Genomic DNA, 19,411 nt, shown 5'->3' on the forward strand with positions numbered 1-19,411 from the left:
GTCCATAGTCGTGTCACTAACTGTCCCTCAAAGGAGCTCACAATCTAATGTCCCTACCATAGTCATATGTGATTAATGTAGTCTAAGGTCAATTGTTAGGGAGAAGCCAATGAACCTAACTGCATGTTTTTTTGGGATGTGGGAGGAAACCGGAGTACCCGGAGGAAACCCACGCAGACATGGGGAGAACCTGCAAACTCCATGCAGATAATGGAGTGGCTGGGGATCGAACCTGGGACCTAGCGCTGCAAAGGCCAGAGTGCTAACCCCTGAGCCACCGTGCTGCCCGATATATATAATACATAGAGGGGAGAGGGACAAGGCTGGCCCATCCATATCACAGAGGGTATGTATAATACATAGAGGGGAGAGGGACAAGACTGGCCAATCCTTATCATAGAGGGTAGAAGGCTGATATAAAAATTAATGAGCTTGGAATTGAATTTACACATAATATACACACATTGGAGATATTTTATCTGACAGTTTTATTTCTGTCCATCCCACCCTGAGATTTACACAGCTATAGAAGCTCTAATAGACCTGGAGATTTATTTTTCTCCTCTGCAGTTAAGTAAAACTTACAGGTCTTGTTCCTCCCTTATGCTCTAATTGAACAGCGAAAGGAGAAGCAGTAGACTGATAAGCTCATCTGTCACTTTGAGTTTTCCTCCAATTACGATGTTTCTTTTACCATTAAACTACTGCATCTCCAACTATTGCTTCTCCCTTCCCTAGTTGAAGCCCTGCTGCACCAAGGAATATAAGAAGCTGATACCAAGTCAAAAGAGATACTTAGAACAAAAACTCTGCCACCATGTCTTTGGAGACCCAGTTATTTCTTCACTGGGTATCAACGTTTTGTATTTCATTTATTAAAGAGAAGGTGAAGGTAAGTTGTCAAAGATGCCCAAGACTGCCAGTGACCCCACATATATCAGCAGCCACAGGCACCAAGCTACTGACCTTTTACAAAAAATTGGAATTTGCCAATCAGTAACAACACTGTTAACCTGCTCGGTCTGTGAAACAGCCGATGGATTGGATCATGAAAGTAGCGCTATGTGCATGTCTGGGAATAGGAGTAATGGGGGCTGCCAGAGGGTCAGCATGATGGAATTCCTTAAAGTGTACCAGTCAGATCTAAAAAATACTAATGATGTGCGGTAAGGGGGCAGGAACCATGGTGCATAGTGAGGGTCACAGGCATAGCACATTCTAGAACAGGCTTTCTCAACCTTTTTAACATGGAGGAACACTTGACATAACTTTCAGCTCTTCAGGGAACCCCTCCTATAATTACTATTTACAGCTCACAACATAATATTGTGGTGATCAGTAGGAAGAATGCCTCCTACATTGCTGGCTATTGGGAAGAAAGTCACCATTACAGATAGCCAAAATGATCATTGTTGTCCAGTATTTTACCCAGAATTTTTTAAAGCTGGGTAAAAAGAAGCTGTAGGTGGGTGGTGGTCCCAGTATTGTCACCCAACTTTTCACTAACCACCTAAAAACTGCCAGGTGATTATTGAAAAGTGTCAGGTAATGCACCTAGCTAAAAGAGCTGGAGAGATCATTGGTGTCAGGTAAACTGACCTGAGAGGTAAAAAAATGCTCATTGCTCAATGAACCCCGAGCAACCTCTGGAGGAACCCTGGAAAATAGAAAGTTTTGCAGCCATGGCACCAGCATGGAATAAAAGCAGGGAACACAGGCCACCATAGAGGCTCCTAATTCCAACTGTGCTGTTGTTTTTTTATGAATGGAAGAACAACCATTCTTTTATCCCTGCTCATCTCATCAAGTATTTCTATTTCCCAACCAGAACCAATACAGACAACCGGGTGGGTATAATTAGGGCCCTGTACAACTATTACATGTGTATTCAGATGAAGGGGATGGGAAGGGAGTTTTCAGTGCCAGGAGTCAGGGTGCAGTTTTCAGGGTGAGGTTCTTGGCACAGAGTGACAATTCTAAGGCTGCCGCAGTTGTCACTAAATAGTAAAACCTCCTCAAGGCTAAACAACCACACATTTAACCCTTTCCCCACACTTTTATGCAAGAACAAGGCAATGGGTCCTCAGTTCAGACTAATGCACTGTGTTGGTATGCACTAAAAAAAAAGACAGGATATGTTGCATTTTTGCACATGTGTGTGTAACGTCGTTCATTGAGTGGCCCAGACGTCGCGGTGACATCCCTGGCAGAAGGAAGTATTTACTTATTTATTTATTTACTTAGTGGATAGTAACGGGCAGCTCGCCTTCTAAAAAAAAAATTTGCATGCCCTGTAAAACATCTCAGAAATGCATTATTCCCTTTCTCACTGACATACCAAGCTCCCTAACTAGCTCCCTTCATCTTCTGCTTTCCCAAGAAAACTGCCACTATCTTTGCTTCCATCCATCCTGTTCCAAAAAACGATTCAAATCTGTGTCAGCTTGGAAGTCTATTCTGTGGACTCAACCTTCCTACAATCTTGGCTTATATACTGCATACAAATGTTTCACACAACTCAGCCCCTAGCTGCCTCCTCCCAGCTTACATTGTACAGTCAGAGGGAATGAGCGCTGGGGGAGTAGAGATGGGGATTGCACCGCTCTTATCTGCACTACACTGTTGATGTTAATCTTGACTTATCAGGAAATTATTTATGCAAACTTGTACAATTACAAAGGGATCTTTTTTGAGTCTCATGTATGATAAGGAATGCAGTGCAAAGAAGCATATAAGAACATGGGGGGAGGCCCTGGACAAACCTGCAATTGCTGTTGGAACAAATCTTTTCATTTTTTTATCATTCAAACCCATGTAAATGAACCCTTAGAATTGAAGGCCAGAATTATCATTGCCCAATCCTACAACTGGGGGGTCCCCGATCTGGTTGACTCCTTGGCACCTACAGGATCCTCCATGTGCAGCCTCCAAAGTCTGGTCGGGAGCGAACAAGGCACCAGACAACAACAGCCAGCACCAAAGCACTGCACCAGCAGGGTGGGTATCCCCACAACCAAAAGCAATATTCTTATAAAGCTGGAAAAGGAAGGATATGCTGAAAGCAAGAACAACAATCAGCACAGGACTTCCATCTGATATTCAAGTCTGAAATAGAACCTACTTATATTTTCTTTAAAGTGGAACTCCACCTAATGCCTGTAATTAATTTCTAGATAGGCGGGGAACTAATCATTGTCCTATGGGACATTACTGCTCCCCCCAAGCTCACTTCCATGATGAGCGATACTACTAAAAGTCTATAAACTCATCATGCTGGAGTCACCAACCCTCCAATGGATTCTTCATGGTCATATATGGAGCATGCATTCCGAAGAAGACAACCAGACCGTTCAGATGGTTTTGGTTGCAATGGCAGGACCAGGGATGAAAAGTGATCTCCTCACCAAGGTCACAGATATTAAATCAGACCTAGAAGGATCAAACGATGCTTCATGGTTTCGAATAAAAGCTTTAGACAGGGCTCTACTTCAAATGGTAGAATGAATACATTAAAAATGTTTCTGTATGCTAGACACCAATAGATGTAAACACTGCTCTGACTTTTCACAAGTGGTAAAGGGGTGGTGAAGCTAGAATAGCTAGTAAATAACCCTTCAGATGAATCTGTAAAAGCTTGATAAGTAATGAATGGAGTGCACCACAATCAGTGTGTATACCTGGCTGCACCAGGGGTTAACATCAGTGAGATCTCACCCTGCACCTTGAGCAACCCAGAGATGTCCTGAGTTCACTGATTCACAAACAGTGTCTTCAGGCTAAACATAATAAAGACAGTCTGAGCCTAACATGGCTGAAAACACATGTCCTATGTACATCCAAGCCACAAAATCTCACCATTAGACTTTACATTTAGTTGTAATTTACAGAATTCAATCCACCAGGTGATATTGCCAGTGGAGTTCCTGAACACAAAGCCAAATGGCAACACATTTTCCCACTATCCACCCATAACTTACAAAACCTTTAGGTGGAGTAAAAAAATATATACACAGTAAGAGATAAGAATGAATAAACATCCTACACATCGTCCTCACCAGAACTGCAGACTTCGGTGTTTGCGGAATTCCCGAATGCTTCTGTTTATCCGCAGTTTCTTCAGATACGTCGGAGAAGAACATGGAAAAAAGACAGGCGACTTAGGGCACCGGTCCTGCATTTTTGTCCGTGACACAGCCGGCTCAGTCAACGGCGGGAGGAAAGCGTCGTCCTCATGTGTTCCTGTCTTAGAAGTTTGTTCTGGGATGGCGGGTAAAATCCCATTTTTCTGGCTGGAGATAGACTGGAGCTCCGAGTTCTCCATCACCAAAGTAAAACAAAACCTATAAAAGTACAAATATATTCACCAGAGCCGAGCTGGAAGATCTTTAGGAGATCAGATCCAGCAGCCGAACTGAAGATCCTTTGAAAAGTTGAAAAATCTAGAGTGTGGATTTGGTTCTAACAGGACTGGCTCCTGCCTGCTCTTATCGTTGAGGATCTATTCCTCCCCCCAAGGCAACCTGGGAAATAAATAACACAGGAAAATTGCGAGGAAGGATGCGTGATGTGAAGTGGGAGATGAGCAATTCAAAAATCTCACGAGATAACAATATATATTATTGCTTATATTCCTGCGGCTCCTGGAGACATCTGTGGTGGGTTTAAGACTTTGCGTTCTTATAGATAGGAACCAACAGGTGACTATGGCAAGGAATCAAAGTGCAGATCCTTAATCTGTATTCTCAATAAGAATTCTTTGAAACAAATGTGTGGTCAGTAGAAGATGAATCACTCCCGTGCAAACAGTTTGTTCATTATTTCTCATATATTTCTTATATTACTGCAGCTCCTGGAGACATCTGTGGTGGGGTAAGTGTTGAAGACTCTTGTAGACGAGACGCTACAGGTGACTATGGCAAGTGGGGCAAGGTGTAGATTCCAAAAGTGTACCCTCAACAAGAAGTTTGTGGAGCAAATGTGATCATAAATGGGAGATGAATATATCAAATAATTCCTGAGATAACATATATATTATTCCTCAAATTCCTGCAGTTCCTAGAGACATCTCTGGTGGGTTGCCTTAAAGTTCTGTGTTCTTATGGACCACAGGGAACTATGGCAAGGGAGCAACGTGCAGATCCGAGATAATGCTTTATATGTTATTCTTCATACTCCAGCAGTTACCATAGTCATTTGTGGCGGGTTAAATCTTGAAGGCTCTGTAGACAAGACCCAACAGGTGACTATGGCAAGGAAGCAAGATGCAGATCCTGATTGCTCAATGAGAAGTCTTTGGAGCAAAAGTTTGATCTGTGATCAATGGGAACCTTTAAATCCGTCCCTCCTGTGTTCATAATCCTGAAAGAAGGCGACAACTTTTAGGCTGCTTGCTGAGTTCTCTTCGGTTTGACCACGCTGCTGTTTCCGTTTGTCAGAAAGCAGAAGAAGGAGAAAAGCAGATAAGCAAGAAAAGGAGAGAGGGAGGAGAAAATAGAGGAGAGGAGGGCAGATCAAAAGATATTCAGAGAGAAGGCCGCCTTGTCAGCATTGTGTTCTGTCTTCTACCAGAGCCAATATCCAAGTGATTCTACACTGCCTCTTCAAAGATCTGATTAGGAGTCACCTGCGGTTTTGTCACTTGAGCTAGACATGTGATTATATACAATAAAAGAGGTGTTAACATTTCTAGGTTGTTACTTATAATCCAGTGTTCTTTTTTGCCTTTCTTATATCTATTTGCTGTTTCTCTGCCCCAGGATTTTATAACATATTATCAAAAGGTGTGAAATGGCAAGCATGAAAATGTGTTGTGACAAAAAGCTGCGAAAGAACAAAGAATAAATGTCACCCTCAGGGAAACCTGTACTGAAAGCTGATAGATGCTGGTGACCTTAGAAGAATGCAACCTATTTGGCTGTCATGTTTATCCCCTGGCTACTTTCTAAATCCCTAACCCAGAATAAGCATGCAGGACGTGAAACAAAAACTTGATGTGATACAACTTCCAGGTTAGGGAATCAGAAATGATTGAAGATGGTGGATCAACGCGTCGGCAAGATAGCCAGAGATTTCAAAAGGTAATAAGTTGCCATTGGTAGATGGGATTGGGAAAATGGAACACCTAGCAAAGAAACAAACCGTGAGCATGGGGTTTGTATTAACTCCTTGCTATTCTGATGTGAAAAACATTTGCTATTTGTTAATCCTTTAATTGCAACGGCAGGTAAATATTCCAAGCTGAAAAAAGTTGCAGTATAGATATTAAAATGTAACTACAACCTAAGCTTCTTGATATCCCATGTATAGCAATGCTTAGAATGGGAGAGGGAGGGGTAGGGACAATCAGATGCCCTATTCAGGCCTTTACTGCTCTTTTTCTGTCCAATCATAAGCTAGGAGTTTTTGCTAAAGCAGAGAAAGATCACAAGCCAAGCTGTGAGTTGAAGACTGGATGGACAAAAATGGAAACCATTTGCAGGTAATAAAGCACCCATATATGTCTTTTATCTGTGTGTTTATTTTTTGCCTGTCATTCAGCTTCATCAGAACTTTTGATATTTAGGATAATAATAAATATGAGGAAAGAGACTTTCCTAAACATGGCTGGCTTCTAGTGATCCCCCTGAAAGGCACGGTAGCCATTCTCTAGCTCCAAATACCACAAAAATGTTTGCTGATCATCAGATAGCAATACAAAAACTGACAGGGGTTCTACTCCTACCCATTTTGCTTAACACATCAGTTCTCACTGTGGTTAAATCAGATATGTCAGGGAGGGATGATGAACAATGTCAGGGAACCTTTGTACACATGTTAGATTTGTGCCCTAGATGAGCACAACTATTCATTTTAAGAGACAATCATCTAACCTGTGTACAAAGCATTAGACCAAATGGGGCTCCAGGCAAATATGAAGTTGGGACCCCAAATGCGCAGCATCCCTGATCTCTGCATCCTTGCCTTTCTGTCAATATGGGCCCTGGAGAAGGTGGAAGTTCCGGGCAACTTCAAAACTTTATACTTCAAAACTTCGTCGGTCTGTTTGTGACCCCGCTATCATTCCCAGGTTCTTTGTAATTTCATAAAAGTCTCAATTTTCCAGGCTTGGTCAAATGTCTGGAAACACTGATATGTGTGTACTGACCAATGAATGAGCAACGATATCCAATGTTGTATATTGACCATGGGAATCTGGTAAGGTAGAAACCTTAGGTCATATTTTGTCATCATGAAAGCTTGTGTGTGTCTAATCTGAGAACGTTGTATGTGGAAACATCCCTAACACATGCATAGGATGATTCAAAGGAAGACTGAAAAAGAAATGTGACGTTTCATGATTTAGATTGGTCATGTGTTGTACGTCAGTGGATGATAAATAAAGTTCATTTGGCTAGAGCAGTGGTGCCCAACTTTTTTTTTATCTGGGCGCCGCTGTTAAGATTGGGATAAAACTTGCAAGTCACAATGCAAACAAACATAAAAGTATATATTTGTATAAGTAAGTATGTTTCAAACTAGAATAGTTTTAATCTAAAATGAAATTAAATTGAAATGTTTGTAGTTACCATAACGTACATGCACCAAATCAAGGGAATGACAAATTGAGAATTTGCTGCGCTCACCATTTGATGCTCATTTTAACAATGCAACATTTTGTTAATGAAAGATACAAAACTAAAGCTATAATACAATGTTGGCCGGTCATATATTGCTCTCCGCTCACCGTTCCTATACCAAAGAGCAGAAACCACACCATACAATGTGTCCCGTCAGTTTTAGGGGGCCGCTAACCTTCTTTGTACCCCAAAATCTCTGCAATCAATACTCCAACAGAAATTCAATTCATGCAACAGATAGCCAAGGGGTACATGTTCTTACTACTACATCTCCCCGTTCCTGATAAATCAGGGTAATTGGGCAGCTATGTGTGACAGGGTAGTATGGTATGGTATGGTATAGTTATAGTTTTTGAATCATGTGATGGCGCTGTAGTAATGAAATTTTAGGGGGGTTAGCCACAAGAATCCCCCACTTGCAGTTACATTTCACTTTTCTTACAGAGTAATTGGGGTTCATAGAGAGTAAAGGATAGCTATGTGTGATAGGGTAGCATGATATAAGTACAAAATTTTATTGCGGGGGGACAAAAGACATTTCCTACAGGCTTCCACATTTCCAGTTGCCAACATCCCTGTTTCAGAGAAATTGAGGGTCACGGAGGGTAAGTGGTCAGCTGTGTGTAACAGGCGCCCCACCACTGAGCATCGCCCCCTGGGCAGGGTTCTATGGCATGAAGAAGGGGTAACCTCACCACAACCTCACCATCAGTCTAAACGCAGTCTTGAAATTTTGTGAACGAGGAAGTATATATTTGGGGCACCATAGTACAAAAATTGACAGTACCCTAATGATTATTGCCATGAAAGTGGAACCCGGGGGTCTCTACCATGCAAACTAAATTTGGGGACCAAGGTCTTGAAATAGCCCCCCTTAATGTGAAAATATTGCTGCTTGCTTTGTTCCTGCAAAGAGGTAAGGCAGAGACAAGCTTATTCTGAAGCTGGTACTTTCGTGCACATAGGCCACCAGTGATGAACGTAGCCAAAAGTGGGTTCCTGTGCAGAACTGACTTGGGCCCCCTGTGAGGACCTCTGTTGGCTGAAGGGAGTGGGGCTCCCATGCACACATGGCACACTATACAAATCTCTATGTCTGCCTTGTTTAACCATGTTGCTGTTAAAAAAAGGGTTAATTGGTTGTATTTCAAGGATTCTGTAGAAGCTCCTCATGAGACCTTAGGTTTTCTTTTCTTTAAAGTCAACTACAGTAAAATTACTAAAGACTTTTACATGTTCAATTAATTAAAATTATTATCCCTTGGATTCTGTCCATAAATAAAGGGACTGGGGTTTATACTGCAGGCTTACAGTAAATAGGAGCCATCTAGAAAAAAAAAAACATTGTCAGGTTTGAACCAGAAAGGAAGTGGTCAGTGAAGGGTTTCGTTAGAACTTCTTCATAAAGTGAATGAATAAAAACAGATCTGATAAAAGAGATGACTGCAGAAGGCACATACCAGAAAAGACACTAAGCAATCAGGGAGAACTGAACCTTTGGATCTGTGACATGTAGGGGTACAATGCTTCCAATGCTGTGCCCCCTCCATTCTCTGTGCTGCTGTACTAGGATATGAACCCAAGATCCTACCTTAAAAAGTGTTCACGAGGAACATCTAAAAAACCACATCCCACTGATTGATTTGGTTTCCCCTGGAAAATAGAAAGACATTTCCTGCATTTACAGAAAAATGGGGCATTTTAGGGCTGCCCCTAGTGGACCTCTGATGGTTCCACAGCACAAAATTCCTTTCTTCTGTCTGTGTCACCTGGTGGTACCATCAGAAATTTCAAGGCCCCATACCAGGTAGACTTCCAGGACCCCCTCCAGCTTAAAACTTCCAGCATTGCAAAAGTCAAGTTCTTCCGTTCAGGGCCCCTGATGGCAGCCCTGGGTGGGAGGGATGGTCACAAAACTTCACCTGTCTGTATCACCCTGTGGTGTAAGGGAAAGACCCTATATTACAAAGCTGCTCTTCCGTTACCCTGTGTTGGGAGGGACCAACTTCATGTTGCAAAGCTATTTATCTGTAAGCCGTGGTGGGAGTAACTAACCCCATATCCCATAGCCCCTCTTGTCTGTGTCATCTTGTAGTAGGGGAGAGTCACTCTTGTTGAGACTGTTTGTTTCTTTGTTGTCTGTTTGTTGAAAGAGACTCAATTTCCCCCTGTTCCTCAAATTTGGAGGTAAATATATTTTATCTCAGAACGCAATGAGAAATTATGCTTAGCAAACTATGAAATCAGGAAATGAAAGAAGAACTAATGAAGAAGACTCTGCGAGACATGCAATGTAATAGGTTTAAGTTGTGAGAATAAAGGAAATAAATCATTGCCTCCAAATGACACCCAATAATTGTCACTCAAAACATTCATTAGTAATCCTTTTGGATGGCACTTGTAGCTACAATCCCTGTACAGACAGGCTGCCTGGTTATTGCTGTTCTATTTCATGAGGAGGAGAGGACAAGCAGGAAGTACAATTGTAAACGTTGGTCCTTAGTGGTCTGCCATTTAGTGATCCAGCATGGAATGAACAAAAAAACAGACCACAAGAAATCTCCCACAACTGAAGATAGGTCATATTTACCAAAGATTTGAATATAAAGAATTGTTCCTATTGGCTTCTGGGTTTTTTGAGTTTTTAAAAAACACAAAGCAGCTGGCAGATTCTACCCAAAAAGTGGCCATTGTACAGGTGTGGTTGTCACAGCATTGTTGAATGTGGGTTGGAAAATGAGTTACAGTTGTTATCAATCACACATGGGTTCAATGAGCCCCTTTCTCTTTTTTCTTCCCTTTACCTTCCCGCTTCCTTTACTCCACCTTCTTAGTTTACTTCATTAGCTGTACTCCAACTTCGTCTTCCCTTCTCTTGTTTTCCTGTGCTCCATATGCTCCAAAGTTTACACCTAATGATAACATCACTGTGTAGTTGTAATTATCTAGGAAATGGAAGCAGAAAATAGATTGCGGGAGGCCCATAGAAGTGTTGGACTTAGCATATCAATATATCTTGTTGGATGGATCTCAGTCTAGAAGAGTTGGTGTTTGCATTTCCATTTTACACAATGATGCTTAGCTTCCATAATTGAAAGACCTAAATCGGTTTATTGGAAGGGATGGACCAGAGACAGGCCACTTGAAGAAAAGGCTAGATGATGCCAAACATCCTCCGGCCACATGTTGTGGCTTGTAACGCACACTGTGAAAAGCTTAGCTTGCAGTGAAACCAACTTCAGTGCAGAAGAGAAGACTGTACCAATTGTGAAATACTGCGAAGAAGGGCAGAGTTCAGCTAAATTCTTCCCTTACCTCTCACAATACTCAGCCTTGTCTCTCCTGTTTCCCTGTACTCCACCTCTTTATCATTCCCTTTCCCTGTACTCTTCCTCTTTATCTGTCCCGTTCCCTGCACTCCTCTCCTCTAACCTTCCCTTTCCCTGTACACTTCCATTTTATCTGTTCCTTTCCATGTTCTCATTCTCTCTATTTTCCCTTTCCCTGCACTCCTCCTCTAAATCCTTCCATTTCCCTGCACTCCTCCTCTCTATCCTTCCCTTTCCCTGTACTCCTCCTCTCTATCCTTCCCTTTCCCTGCACTCCTCCTCTCTATCCTTCCCTTTGCACTCCTCCTCTCTATCCTTCCCTTTCCCTGTACTCCTCCTCTCTATCCTTCCCTTTCCCTGCACTCCTCCTCTCTATCCTTCCCTTTCCCTGCACTCCTCCTCTCTATCCTTCCCTTTCCCTGCACTCCTCCTCTCTATCCTTCCCTTTCCCATGCACTCCTCCTCTATATCCTTCCATTTCCCTGCACTCCTCCTCTATATCCTTCCATTTCCCTGCACTCCTTTTCTTTATCCCTCTCTTTTCCTGGACTCCTCCTCTCTATCCTTTCCTTTCCCTGTACTCCTCCCTTTACCTTATCCCTCACCTTTACCTGTATTTATCCATCCTGCTTTCTTTTACTTTCTTTACCCCATATTTGCTCTTTCCTTCACACCTTTTCACTTCCCTTTACCTTTCTTCTACTTCTACTTTTTTCTTATTTTTCATGTTCCGCTGTGCTGAATGACGTTTTCCCCAGTATCTCTCTCCTCTCACGCTCTTTTCTGTCATATTGTTGGCACAAAGATGCACCTCCCTTCAATGGCACTAAATAGTGATAGTTTATTAATGGCCTAATAATTATGTGTACTGACACTCACTTGCTGGTAATTATGAGAAAAAAATATTTTTGGTTGGTGTGAGAAAAGTAAAGAGCATATTCCCAAGAGAACCATCTTATATGTACTGAATGGTTTACTTTAGGGCAAAGTAAAGCTGTTTGAGACAATAGAATTTTCCATTTCACAAGACGCAAGCGCATAATTAAAAAGGTTTTCAAAAAAATCACAATTGAATTGCATAAGTAAATCACTTACAGAAGTTGGTGCGAACTGAACGGCCTCCAAATAGAGGGGGTACTATAATTCAGAACAGACAGCAGAATAGAGCAGAAAACAGTACACAACAAGAATTCACAAGAATTTAAAAAGTTATTATTCTACTAGAAATACAATTTTATTACAAGCAATTCATCTTTGTTATAAACATTTCCAGATTTCCTAGTTCTTTATTGTGAATCGGTATCCAGATCATGCACACTAATGTATTCATATATTCTGAACCGGCAAAACACCTTTAAAACAAACTAATTCATCTCTGTATCTGTAAGCATTGTAGAGAAGTATAGTATATGTTAGGGCTTACCCACAAGAATAGTTCTGCATCAGTTACGGGTCAGATGCACTGCCTGCACTTCTCTTTATTACTGAAACAAACCAACAACTTGCAAACCTATAGTATAGGGAGAAGTTTAACTGAAACTTGAAGGATTCCGTTTCACAAAAAGTGTGAGGCTATCTAAACTCCCCGGTTGGAGATCAGTGCTTTCCCCTGCCCCTTTTAGCTTGGTGCACCACCTGGCACTTTTCAGCGACCAGCTGGCTATTTTTGGGTGGTTATGGAAGATTTAGGTCACAATGCAGAGGCTGTCACCCGCCTAAAACTTCTTCCCATCCGACTTAAAAAAATTTCTGGTTTTAACACTGGATATTATTTTGGAAGGAAGACTATGAAGCCAGAAGAAGAAGACTACCTTGAGGAAGACTTTTGCCAAGGCTGGACCTAAGGATAGTCCCATTAGAAGGGATTTGAACTCTTAAGTTGGAGATTAAGTTGGAAGGAAGACCATGAAGCTGGAACACTACCTTGAAGAAGACTTTTGCCAAGACCGGACTTAAGGATAGTCTCATTAGAGGTGATTTGAACTTCACATTTGGAGATTATGTTGGAAGGAAGACCACAAAGCTGGAACACTACCTTCAAGAAGACGTTTTCCAAGGCTGGACTTAAGGATAGTCCCACTGGGGGTGATTTGTACTCCTAAATTGGAGATTATGTTGGAAGGAAGACCATGAAGCTGGAACACTACCTTGAAGAAGACTTTTGCCAAGACCGGACTTAAGGATAGTCTCATTAGAGGTGATTTGAACTTCACATTTGGAGATTATGTTGGAAGGAAGACCACAAAGCTGGAACACTACCTTCAAGAAGACGTTTTCCAAGGCTGGACTTAAGGATAGTCCCACTGGGGGTGATTTGTACTCCTAAATTGGAGATTATGTTGGAAGAAAGACCATGAAGCTGGAACACTACCTTGAAGAAGACTTTTGCCAAGACCGGATTTAAGGATAATCCCACTGGGGGTGATTTGAACTCTTAAATTGGATATTATGTTGGAAGGAAGACCATGAAGCTGGAACACTACCTTGAAGAAGCTTTTTGCCAAGGTCGGACTTAAGAATAGTCCCACTGGGGGTGATTTGAACTCTTAAATTGGAGATTATGTTGAAAGGAAGACCATTAAAACTGACACACTACCTGCAAGAAGATGTTTGCCAAGCCTGGACCTTGGAATATTCCCATTAGAGGACAAAAAAATTCACCTTAGAGAAAAGATCCACCATGCCAAAGATGACAGTGAAGGCTTTGGCAAGGAGCAGACCTATTATAAAATACAAGAAACAGTTGGTCCAAAGGTATTGGTACAGACAGAGGAAAAAGTGGACCAGCATTGCAGCTTTGTAGCAAACCATAAGGTAAGAGGAAGCAGGATATGATCCGTTTCAGACATTTGTAAAACCTGCTAAGAACTGCAACGGCACCATGATTTACATGGCTAGGTAATCCTTAAGCAGATACCCCAGTCCAGGTAGTGGATGTTACTGGATGATACAAGTTAAGATGGTTCTGTCTTTATGGAAATAAGGTTGGATATATTCCTCAACCTTTTTCATAGTTTTGTCATCTCAAAGGTGAACTATTCATATGCTGTTTTTTTAAATATGCTTATACTAAAATGTTTGAGGTTTTCACAAAGTTACATGAAAATCTGACTATCCAGGTACATGGGTAAATATATTTATTGCACCAATCTAGTATTAGAAACTTGTCACAAATATCATTGAGGAACAGGGTGCAGCATGATTCATGCCTATGTATTGTTAACACTTACTAGTAAATATAGCCATTTATAACCATAAATATTGGCTAACCCCACAGAATGGCTGACTCAGCTGTGTGTAGGCGATAAGAATGCTTGAAATTTCTTGTCATTTTAGAAACCTAGTATTATTAGAAGAGTAATAATACAATAAATCAGTATCACAGTGCTGATATTACTTCAAGTGACATCTTATGTGAACTGAACGTTCCAAAACGTAATGCTCAGAATCTGAGCCATGTGACAAGCGTGGGCAGAGACATGAGGATATACTGGGCATGTGTACTAAGGGTTTCTATTTATTTAGCAAATCTATAGAAATATGAAAAAAAAAACATAAAAACCATGAGGCTACTTGTTATTTTGTTATACCGCACTATATTAAATTTCAGACATCACAAAATGCTTTACAATGCACAGGATACCCGGATTTAATCACTATAGAACAAAGTCAGACAGAAATATTATACTTGATACACACTTGAGATTTCTGCTGGAAACTCAGATTGATTGTTCTTTATTATTTCAGGTTACAATTTAGGAATGATGGCTGTAGAAGTAGACTGCTCAATTCATTCCCCTGCAGCCTGTTCCAAGGAGGGAGGAGGACAATCAAGTGGAGCAACACTGCATTGCTTTATATTAGTATAACAATTGTGGTCATTAGTGGACAGCCATTAGTAATCCAACATGGCAGATCACCAACAAATTCCTCAATGACTTCAGAGTAAACCCATACAAAGTCTAGATGTAAGCCTTGGACCATTACAAATAATTCTGTTGGCTGACGAAAATTGAGAAGGACCTACTGGAAAGCCCACTCCTCTGCCAGCTGTTTACTGCCATTAAAAAGAGTTTGTAAAAAATAAAGAAAATGGAAAATTGTCTCCTTTCAGGCTTTCACAAGGTGGCCACCCAGCAGTTTTTTGGTGGTCACAATACAGGGGCCACCACCCACCTACAGCTTCTTCTGACTCAGCACACAAAATCTGGAGTCTATTTAATCTATTTATTATAATATATCAGGTAGTCATAGGATTTAAGGCAAATTATCTTGTTCTTGCTTTGGAACTAGAATGGGCAACAATGCCCAACGCAAAAGTGTAAATGGGTCCTAAATGATTTATGTACAGCACAATGCTTTAGTGGAGTGCCAGGGAATGTGTATTACAACAAAAGTATAAATAAAGAGAAACTTCCTGAGAGATGCACAATATCTACACCATTGCTTGTTAGTAATGAGTAATTTCTGAAGAAAACTTTATCCCCACCAATGGTTCAAGTTGCCTATCACAAAAGTAAACCCAATGCACTGCACAATGCACACACTTTCACAATGAGTGCCAACCAATGCTAAATGCAATGCTCTAATGTAAATCCCCTCTTAAAGGCTCCTGGCATTGAATCAATCCAATATGAAAAACTGCTAAACATACTACACAACTCATCCCGAACATCATATTCAGCTTTCTATCATCTACATTGTGCTGTAATTTCTATCATTCAGAACATCTCCCACTGACTTGCAAGTTATGACTTAGTTAAAATGACTTTCAAAGCAATCTTTTTTCAGCAGATGAAAATGTACATCCCTATTTCTAGCCATTGACAATAAATTTCTATTAGAAAACTGTGTGACAGGGTCATCATTGGGTGGTTGATTACCCCATGACACATCCTTCCTGTTAATTAGAATTTATTAGTAGTGTGAGTCCTGTAATCCTCGTATGGTGAGACGTGGGATGTGAAAGGTCTAATTACTTTGCTGGAGAGGGGAAACTAATTGTATCTTCTGGTAATAAAGCTGGCAGGTGGGGAAGGTCACCTCAAGTTAGGAAGACTTTACAGTAAACACTCGTAAGGGGCTGATACTGTATAGAGGTAAATAAATTATGGAAAGATTGCCAACATTTCATTAAGCCGACCTATCATATTATAACACTGGGAAGCTCACTGTGTGAAAATCACAAAAGCTGGGAGGTTCACGTAACGAGATATAGCCCGGTATAGCCATCACTAGGGAGCCTCACTATTGCATCCATTTATGTGTTTTCAATATCAGAGGACACAGAAGGACTGCATTGCCAAACCACCTGCCAAATATTATTATTAATATGTATTTATATAGAGGCAACATATTACTCAGCACAACATCCTCATGGCTCACAAACCAAGGCTGCATACACACGTTCAATAATTTGTTGGAATGGATCTTTTACTGAACCATGCATGAACGAGCGCTGTGAAGTGAAAAGGGCAAGAATGAGTGAGCTGCACTCTCTCCCTCCAATTCTATCCGCCAGGAGGGATTCATGAATGACGAGCCCTTTACATACACCAGATTCTCGTCCGATATCAGCCCTGGAGCAATTATCAGATGGGAATCATGTGATGTGTGTACGTAGCCTAATATTGTGTATATTAGCACAAAGTCCTTATGGCTCACAAACTAAAGGTGCGTACACACTTCCAATTTTTATCGTTCCAATCGAACGACGAACGATCGATTGGGCAAAAAATCGTTCGTAAAAAAGTAACCAACGACGCCGACGAACGAGGAAAATTGTTGGAAACGAACGACCGGACCGGCGGATCGGATTGGGCGACGATCGTTGAACATCGTTCGTGTGTACGGTTGTTCATTGATCGTCCATGTTCAGAGCATGCGTGATGAACGAACGTCCGTTCACTTTCCTGTCGTGCACATAGTTCCTCTATCGCTTAAACGATCGTATCTATTGTGTGTACAATATCTACGAACGATCGTGTCGTTACCTCTATGTACAGGATCGGTGCTATACGATCGTTCGTATATATCGTGCAGGAACGTTCGTCGTTCGTTTTCCGACGATAATAATTGGAAGTGTGTACGTAGCTTAAGGCTGCGTACACACGTTCAATAATTGTCGTTGGAATGGATCTTTTACTGAACCATGCATGAACGAGCGCTGTGAAGTGAAAAGGGCAAGAACGAGTGAGCTGCGCTCTCTCCCTCCACTTCTATCCGCCAGGAGGGATTCATGAACGACAAGCCCTTTACATACACCAGATTCTCGTCCGATATCAGCCCTGAAGCAAGTATCAGATGGGAATCATGTGATGTGTGTACGTAGCCTAATATTGTGTAGGTTCCCCTTTTTGGTGCCAAATTATGGTAGAACTGACCCATTGAGTCATGGACTTTACAAGACCTGTAAAAATGTTTTTTGGATGTTGTAGTATTTGTGACCTAAAGGCTCTCCTGGTAATTCTTTGATGCCACTGGCTTGCATCTTGTGGCCATCTCTAAATGACCCATGGCCATCAACACAAACTAAAAGGAAATGTTATTTTTCGAACCAGGCCACCTTCTTTTATGGTTCACTGATCTAGTTCTGATGCTTACGTGCCCATTGTAGGTGCTTTCATGTTTGGAGGATGAACACCCTTTTATAGTGTTTTTTTATACTTTGTTCATCCTTTGGAGCTCATATTGCTGATGACCTCCTCCAACCTCTGCAACCACCTTCTGTCTACATGTACTTCAGTGATGGCTTCATGACATTTTTCAGGATGGGTTTACTGATGGTGACAACAATGGACTATGCATTTGTAATCTAATCGTTGCTAGAAATCAAAAGCCTGTGAAAGGATGACAATACAAGAACATAACAGGGAGGCAATTGTTACTTCATAACAGGAACTGTGTGAAAAAAAGCAGAACCACTGGGTATCATTTGTATAAAAGCTTCAAATGTAAGAATAATGAAAATGACTTTTGAAATTTCACTTTCATTAAAGTTCATAATAAATTCAAGTGATTAGTTTGGCTCCAAGCACATTACTCAGATACAAAATAATGCAGCTCTTTATTCATTAGTAAATCAATACGTTTATTTTTTATTAATGAAACCAGTGCAAGTACTTGAATGTATGTGAGCCTTTAGGTAATAACAAATTACAATTCTCTGTACAGCACAATTCGGACCGTTAGAGGGAAGGGCAGCCAATCAGATGTGGTCCCTGCACATGTTATCACAAGGAACTGATAGGAGGAGAGAGCAAGAAGAGGAATGAGCTCGGCATCCTACTGCTGTTCCTTTACTGTCTGAGCTAAGGCTGTATTCCTAAAGTGTGGCCAGGAATGGATAAAAAAAATTGAAATCCCTGCAAGAAAACGCCTGAATAAATGTTGTATCTGTATGTAACTGTTTGCCTGGAGTTCATCTTTAATGTTTGCTAGTTGTGCTTGGTGTAGTCACTTTACTATTGTTGTAAAGCTAATTTTAGTGTTAGTGTAAAATAATTTCTTTCCACCTTACAAAGTAATACTATGTACAGATGTGCAATAAATTATTTATTTGAGCATTTCCAGTGACAGTAGAATGAACGAGTGCTGTACAGCTTGTTTGGCTCTGTGGAGAGGGAAGGGGGATTACAATGTGCAGATAGCTGACAGACAATGAATGACCTAGCATGGTGTCAGGAGGCCAATATATAGGCAATAGATTTTCACCTGACAGAATCACAAACATTCATCTCTGACAATGAAAATCTAGTGTTCTTACACAGTTTAAGGTTTACTTGTCTGCTGGGCTAGAATCAGGTCTGGTTTGTTTCAGCAGCCACCAAGATAACACAAAACAGCCCAAAGAACATCCTGAGAAGAGCTCTTCCAAATACCAGAGTGCTCAATTCCTCCCAGACAATCACCAAATAAGGCTGGTCAAGGATGGGAACATTTTTCACTTGATCAGACAAAGATTCCACCAAAAGAACAAGATACAAAAGATCATAAAATTCGGAGCAACTCGTAAAAAATGTTAATGTGCGTCGTTCAAAAATAGAAACTGTTTTCCTCATTGCCGCTCCTAAACATCCTGCCCTGTTCTGATAACATGAGCCTTGTGATGCTGAAGATTTCACACAGACGTTGGAGCAGATCCTCTCCTCAAAAAACACATTGTGAATGAACACATTGATATCATCTCTCATGATCAGCAATCTGTTCGGAATGATTTTGCATTTTTTTACTTGGTAATAAAAAAATATCTACACACACAAATATGGCTAGGTGTACATGGTATCGTTATTCGATGTGATCATTATCGGGGTATAGATACTCAATATCATTATACAGTGCAGTGTGATCATTATCGGGGTATAGATACTCAGTATCATTATACGGTGCGGTGTGATCATTATCGGGGTATAAATACTCGGTATTATTATACGGTGCGGTGTGATCATTATCGGGGTATAGATACTC

The 19,411-nt window shown here is 41.0% G+C and overlaps 1 protein-coding gene across 3 annotated transcripts in view; it reads right to left on the minus strand.

Moving 5' to 3' along the window:
* PDE4A (phosphodiesterase 4A) overlaps positions 1-19,411 on the minus strand; it is a 301,715-nt gene that overhangs the window by 85,993 nt on the left and 196,311 nt on the right. The window contains exon 1 of one of the 3 annotated variants that reach the window (XM_072399607.1): positions 4,056-5,330. The exons of the other annotated variants lie outside the window; for them this stretch is intronic. Within the exon in view, the coding sequence (XP_072255708.1) occupies positions 4,056-4,321 (266 nt within the window). The 5' untranslated portion in view covers positions 4,322-5,330. Of the gene's footprint in view, positions 1-4,055; positions 5,331-19,411 lie in introns of those variants that run through there. 3 annotated transcript variants of the gene reach the window in all.

Source organism: Pyxicephalus adspersus, chromosome 2 (assembly GCF_032062135.1).
Source record: "Pyxicephalus adspersus chromosome 2, UCB_Pads_2.0, whole genome shotgun sequence".
NCBI lineage: Eukaryota > Metazoa > Chordata > Amphibia > Anura > Pyxicephalidae > Pyxicephalus > Pyxicephalus adspersus.